A 7,281-nucleotide genomic window follows, 5' to 3' on the forward strand; every position below is an offset into this window, starting at 1 on the left:
CGCCCCTCTGCCTGAAAGTACTGACAAACGATCTCCGAAATTTCAAAATAGGTATTTAAAGTTAATTATTCGCGATGCACAAATTGTCTCATACGTTCGTGTAAATTCGCGAATTGGCCAGCAGTTATTTATATCTTAAACTGCACAGAGAGAAAAAAATAGTCATTTTTGGACCCATATTTTTATAATTCCTCCAACGTAATTTATGGTTGACCTAACAATATTATAGTTCTCATAAACACAATATTGGTCCATGCAATTATAAAAATATGGTTGGGTCCAAAAATGACTATTTTTTTCTCTCAATGTGAGAGAGAGACATTTAAAATTCTAAAGTTTTGTTTTAGTTTATAATCGTATCAACTCTTTCTTTCAGAGCATACACGTATATGTATATCGCTTGACCACTGAATTTTATTATTGACTTCTTGTCACAGAATAAATAAAAGTATAATTTATGTGGTTATAAGATACGATGTACTCGAATCTATTCCAAGCATCTTCTGCTTGTCTCTCCCTCGCTATCTCTGTATGTTTTGCTTTTCTGAGATATAGATACATTGTTTTTCTGCTCTTATACATTATAGATAATCTGGTCCTTTTTCCTTGGCTCATTACACAACTGTAGGATGCGGTTCATAGGAGCCCTATTGAAGGAAGACGAAACCTAGAGAGAAACCTTCGCTGTACAATCGGGGCTTTTGATAATAATGTAACGTAAGTCCAGTTCGTGCGGAGTATGTAGGCAAAGATATAAAAAAGGGTAGCTTTTTGGACGTTAATTTAACGGCATTGAAACGAAGATATAAGATAGCTTATGGAATAGACGGGGAAGAAAATTCTTGTAAAGTTCTATCCTTGAATGTGTGCACGATACGTCTTCGTAATTGCCGCTTGCTTGCTTCTCTTTCTCTCCCTTTTTAATTTGTAGCAGGGGAAGGAGAAACCGAAATAATTGAACTCACAATAAATTCACATTTGCTTGAAAATTGGTTGCACGCAACGAAGCAATAAAATAAATTCGTGTCGAAATAATTGCTACGGGAAAAAGATAAAAAATGGCTGTAATTTTTACATCAATACTTTATTTCTCTTCCGACAAGAGTTACATACATACGTCATTTTTGCACACATTGTTCTTCAAGTTTTACGTAAGATGGCTCGACTAATTTATGCTCATGCCAATAATTTTGCGGAGTAAAGTGGAATTTATTAAAAAATTAAATCAAACTTATTTTAACTTAAATTTCGCGCGGATAAAAATATCGTCCAATGTCAAAGCATTCCTAACAAATGAAGTTCAATAATGTAGAAATAATTAATTTAATATCACTTTGATATACAAATTTCCAAGTGAACTCAGCAATTAGCCCCGGCATGGCGCTGATACGGAAATAAAGTTCTAACTCATTAAATTTAAATCATAAAAACGTTTCATTAAAATTTCTGCTGTACTGCAGAGTCAACTATTTAAGATTCCTAAAATAAGCGACTTTTCCAGCGAATTCATATTAAACGGTTCATATTCAAACTTATACAAAAAGTTACATATATTATAAATAGAATATATAAGCAATTAAGAATATTTTAACGAAGGGCCCGAGTCAAAATTTTGGTACTATTTTGACACTTTGAAGGATAATTTACACTTACATAGACCGGCAATAACCTACTTCGATGACATTATATTTTTTCACTCCTCCCTGGAATCTTTAATTCTAAAAATTTACTTTAGCTCCTACTTAAAAGGACCTACTTTAATGCTAAATTGGCAAAAGTAGAAATTTCCGACACTATCGGTTTTAAAGTAGGAGTAAATTTTGTACTTGCTGTCTTTTTGTACTTTTACTGTCTTAGGTCCTACTACATAATAGAATTAAAGGTTCAACATAGGGCCAAAATTTCGACTCGGGAGCATAATGTATTTTCTTAGATAAATGTTGAATATGCGCTGTAATTATAGGTGCCTTAAGATTATTGATCGCCGCTAATGTATCGAATACTTAGAAGGCGCGGCACCTAGTCACATTAGCGTAACCTTGCTCCATTGAAATAACGGTCTTGAACGCGACGATTTAATTCATAACGACCACTTAATGCGCCCCGCGTGATTCTCTAAGCCGAGCACGACTTTGATAACTCGACGCATCGTGTGGCTAACAAGTATCGATAATCCGTATCGAAATCCGCGCATATCGGACATGTCGGGCTAATTGGTGTTTCACTTAACGAATTGCATAGTTCCACCAAATTCGAATACTCGCGATAATTCGAGTTCGAGTACTCCTCAACTCCGATAATCTTGCCTTCGATCTGATCGGCCGGCGTCGCTCTTTGCAGCTCTAGCGTACGTTTAATAATTTTTTCATGGCGTTACGCCAACGTCCCGCCGCGTATCGCTGCATCACGGGGAGTTATGCGCGTGGTAAAAAGTGGCTCATTTATTACATGTAAGGCTAATCTCGTGGGATCGGAATTACAAGTCTTGCGACGCGGTCGTTTAAATTATGACCGGCACTTAATGCACTCCGTATGTAACTATAACACATAAGCCGGGGCGGCTCGACAACTTCGTAGAGGCAGCATGCCAGGAACTCGTAATTGTTTTGAATTAACGATACTTTAAGCTGCGCCCAACTGCGGACCATTATGCGGTTCGTCCATAACGATTGTACCGTCCAATTGTAACACCAATTGCATACAGCCGCATCCTCCGCGCTAAAAAAAACAGGTGGCGTTTTGAAAAAAACCACTGTTTTTTCCATCCGCCGTGACTTCGCGGTATTAGGATCTCGTTAGTGACGGCTCGCGTATCTCGGTCTGTTTAATCACGTAAGTCGCTTTTATTACTTAAAAAATAGATGCGCGACGTGAGCTGAAAGTGACATTTCATGTAGTACAAAAATGCAAATTCGCGCACGTCCATTAACCGGTGAAATAAATTTCGGTGGCTTTTTTTTCTGTTAAGGAAGAAACGGTTGACCTGCTTTTTGAGGCCGTGACACACAGCGCCGTTAAATCTGGTTTAATCAATGGACGTGTCATGTTGCATGTACATGCATATACAGTGCGCGAGCATATACATCGCGCATACGAACGATACGCTAACAAGATTAGCGTTTTTTTTTTCATTTTCTCTTTAGGATATCTTTGAAATGCATATTTTACGAATAAAGACCCGATCGGTTAGATAAAAAAATCTGTCGGTTCGAATCCGCACTTCAACTTGAAACGAAAAGCGGCTTTTGTTGCGCCCTTTAAACTTAATTCGCCCGAGTTCTTTAATTTTTCGATCGCTCGCGCGATAAATATCGATGCTCCGACGAACGTCGTTCTTCCCGTCTCTTTTAGCTCGGCATGTAAAATCTGTAGCCCGAGCAAATTGGGTTGGGCTCTGTACATACGCTTGAATATAACACAAAGGTTCGAGTTTGAAGCTAAATATCACCGAGTTAACAAGCCTTTTTCAACGACTCCTCTGTTTTCCTACGTCCATATATGACCGGTTATACTATTTTTCGCCGATAAAACAAGTTACTTGAAACACGACACTCCCATTATTACATTTGTTAGACTAAATTTGTTTGGGATCCGATTTATTATAAGCTGCGATCTCGCGTTTCAAGTTTTCCTGACGATTGATTAAACGGGACTTATTTCCGCGTTTTCGATTACGCGGTCGAAATTGCGTTCCAGCGAGCGACCAATATAACATTTATGAATATTTTAGGCACATTTATATGACGTGTTTACTAATGTACGGAACGAGCGTGTTAGGCTAGGATAAATTGGCACGGCGGTATAATGTATTGATAGAGTTTATCCTTATTTAATGAGAGGTGAAAATTGAACGAAATAATTAATTAACGTGAAATCAGCGTGTGTCGCGCGGCAGTACGTGAAATCACGTTGACAAATTTCAATTACGCCTGTCCGATGTCGCGTAATGGCGTGGGTAATGGCGTTTGTACGCAACGACAAACATTTTTCTTACCCGATACTTCCGGCGGCGAAAGTTATATTAAGGCAAATGCATGCCCCGGCCGCCACGAGTGATGCTTATGACGCACCGGTGAATTATCGGCGGGCATCGGGTAATGCTGGTGACGGGGAACATATTAAAAGCCTGATATATTATCCCGTTACCGAGACGTTTTATTCGAGCGCCGCCTTACGTAATCCGTAACAACCGGACTAACGTTATTATCTATACACGTCGTAAAAACAAGCCTCGGATCTCCCGTAATTATCGCCCTTCGGGTTGTGTGTCGGGAGTAAGTTAAATTTATACGCTCTGGGGGAAAAAAAGAGACAGTCAGCAACCCATTTTGGGGACCCACAATTAGTAATCGAATTATTTGGATTGTCTGTAACTCGTATACTCTGGGAAAAATTTTGACCGTTTTTTTTCTTGTAGTTAAGCAACTTAACATTTCAGTTCGAGCGCCTCTTAAGTGAAAATTATCTTTGCGTTACTGAATCGACGGAACTAATCGAGAGAATCGATTAGTATTACCTAAAAATCTTGGATATAGATATAGAATAGGTGATTGCGATTTTTAGTTAGGGCCTGAGTCTTATACTCTTAAGACAGCCTTAAGACAATGTTTTATGTCTTAAGTCTTTGTCTTGAGGTAACGCACAATAACTGTCTTAAGTCTTAAAAGTACAAGACAGCCATCCTGCTCAGGCCCTTACGCGGGGTAAAATTCGTAAAACATTAGAGTTGCGAGCAATCGAAATAATTCGATCGCTAATTGTGGGCCCCAAAATGGGCTGCGGTCTTTTCTTCCCCCCCAGAGCAGGCGCGTGGAAGAGAGACGAACGCCGGTAATTACACAACTAATGTACTGCGGAAGACTATTAAAAATTACCAAGGATAAGGAGGCGTGTTCGCCCGTCCCGTATTTCCCGGGGAATAATTTCGCGCGAGGAGGGAGCACTTTGCCGCTTTACTTTCCACATGTACAAACTGGCAGAACGCGCTCCGACGTGGCCGTTTCACGCGGTGATGTACCGCCTCCCGTTTTCAAAATGATCCACCGCGGGGTGACGAGCGGGACGCGCAAATACTTATTTGCACCCGTACCTCCGCCGTGTTCGCGGAGCGACAGCGAACGGTGATAACGACAGCGCACGTACCTTGTCGAGGTCTATCTCATCTTGAGCATTGAGTTCCGGACAATTGAAGACGGTATCGACGGCATTATCGGCCCTAGTCAGACCGGCGAGCACCAACACCAACACGCACCACTTCATCGTTCACGTTAGAACCCCGAACTAATTAAGCGCGAGCCTTACAAAGCCCACTTGCGACGGGCAATTAATAGAGCCGCTTCCGCACCGCGCGGACGTCAGATCTCTCGATTTCTTCTTTCTCTTTCCGCGCCGCTCGGGGCCCGTCTCCTACCTACGCGCGCCCGTATACACGTTGCTCTTCCACGCGAGTGCTTCAGTTACATCTGTTTAATTCCGTCGGCGTTATCGTCGGCCCCGTAATACGCTTCAAAAGAGATTTCCGCTCTTCACTTTGGCATTTTTCGCCGCGAGCATCGCCCCCTCGAGCGATACTTGAAAGTGACTCGAGTATATATTCTCTTCTCCCCTCGCGAGACACGTTACGCTTAAGGTTTCTTTCTACTGAAACGGCAAAGCGCCTCTCCGTCGCAGCATAGCGATATCGCACTCGTATTCACCAAGTTGACCAGGTCACGCGACTTCTATCCAACTCTCTCTCCGTCTCGCTCGCTCACTCGCCCGCGCCTTATCACTATTGCACTATCTGCCCGTCCCGTGCTCGATGCCGAAGCGATTGAACTTAATGTCCAGCGCGCCTACAGGCCGCCCCGCTTTTGACCCGCAGTAATCAAGGCTCCTTCAGCGCATTCTCTTCTTCGTGCTCGATCTCTCCCGAGCTCCCACCGCGCGTCCAAGCACTTGGGTTTTCGTCGAATTCGCCCGCGGTTTGCGGCGAGAAAATCGCAGCACCGTCAAGTACCGTGAAGAAACGCGCACCATCAACACTGACAACTTTTACGAACGCCGCTTCTTCCAGATGTCCATCCTAAGTCGACGACTGGTTCTCGGTACGTGAATCATCCGCTTTTTATTCGGGAGAAAACCGCTAAGTATTTTGTGCCACTTGACCGGAGACTCCTATTGAACGATCGTATCGAGCGACGTGACACGCAGCGAGCAGCTCCGGAATCCTGCGAACGATCGCGCGGAGCTTCCTCCGCGGATATCCTGGAGAGAAAAAAAAGGGCCTCGATTTTTCCAGAGGGTATCCACCCGCGCAGTAAAATCCCCAATAATCAAACCGGACGTTACCGTCGACGGTTCCTCGGAGATAATTCTCGAGATACGGACAGAAATACCGTGGCGATGCAATCGAGAGAAACCTGAAGGCGAGCTCCGCAATTCCGCGCGGAATGAACTTCAGTTTCTCTCCCTCTCCCGATCCGCCGGTCGGATTGCTGCGCCGTCGTTTTCAATTTCCGTTTCGCCCCCCTTCTCGCGACTGCGAAAGCGAGCGGGCTTTCTCGGACAGTATCACAAGCGTTATCCACCGGCGTGCGATAGACGGATAAATGGAAGAGGCGTATGGATCACCGTGCCGCGCGCTTCCTGCTCCGCGTATGCGTACGCGATCGCGACTCGCAACACGTCGCCGATAGGTAGCCGGCGATCTCCGCAGGGAGGGATGTGTACGCGACGAAGTCGGAGGGCACTCTGACGTTCCAGCTGCTCTGTGCTGCGCTGGTCCTCGTTCGGCACAGCACGGCACGCCACGTCCGTCCTTCCTCCGTCGCGACGCCAGAACGAACGGAGTGTGAGGGGGAGAGAGAGAGAGAACGAGCGTGGGGGAGAGCGGGGAATAACGACGGTGGGCGGAAGAGCGACGGAGGATCGCGAGGGAATCTGAAAACGGAGACAATATGGGATGGTCCACGGGACTGTCACTCCCCACCGCTTCGCCGTGGGGTTGTGGTCGCCTTGTGGAACCCTGTATCGCGCGATAAAGATGTTGCAAATTGCGAGATGCAAACGGGAAGGGATAAACGCTGGTGGGATGGAATCAACCCGCGGACCTTTTGAAACTTTACTGATACGCGCAATTCGGTAGAGAAGAATTGGATCTTCGCTCTCTGCGGATTTTAAACTTTTTTAAGTGCGCCTACAATTAATGTGGCTTATAAAAATGATAATTATATTTTTAAAAATACTTTATTTTATTGTCTCTTGTAAAGTATTTTGCTTTAGAGATTAAAGACGCCAGGC

At 44.0% G+C, this 7,281-nt stretch overlaps 1 protein-coding gene across 1 annotated transcript in view; it reads right to left on the reverse strand.

Annotated features, from left to right (window-relative positions):
• The window catches only part of LOC105568659, a 68,975-nt gene extending 62,140 nt beyond the window's left edge, over positions 1-6,835 (reverse strand). Inside the window, exon 1 of the mRNA XM_012024494.1 lies at positions 5,143-6,835. Within this exon, the coding sequence (XP_011879884.1) occupies positions 5,143-5,259 (117 nt within the window). The 5' untranslated portion in view covers positions 5,260-6,835. The remainder of the gene's footprint in view (positions 1-5,142) is intronic.
• Positions 6,836-7,281: the final 446 nt, after the last annotated feature.

Source organism: Vollenhovia emeryi, unplaced genomic scaffold, assembly GCF_000949405.1.
Source record: "Vollenhovia emeryi isolate VEMERY1.0 unplaced genomic scaffold, V.emery_V1.0 DF939128.1, whole genome shotgun sequence".
Lineage (NCBI taxonomy): Eukaryota > Metazoa > Arthropoda > Insecta > Hymenoptera > Formicidae > Vollenhovia > Vollenhovia emeryi.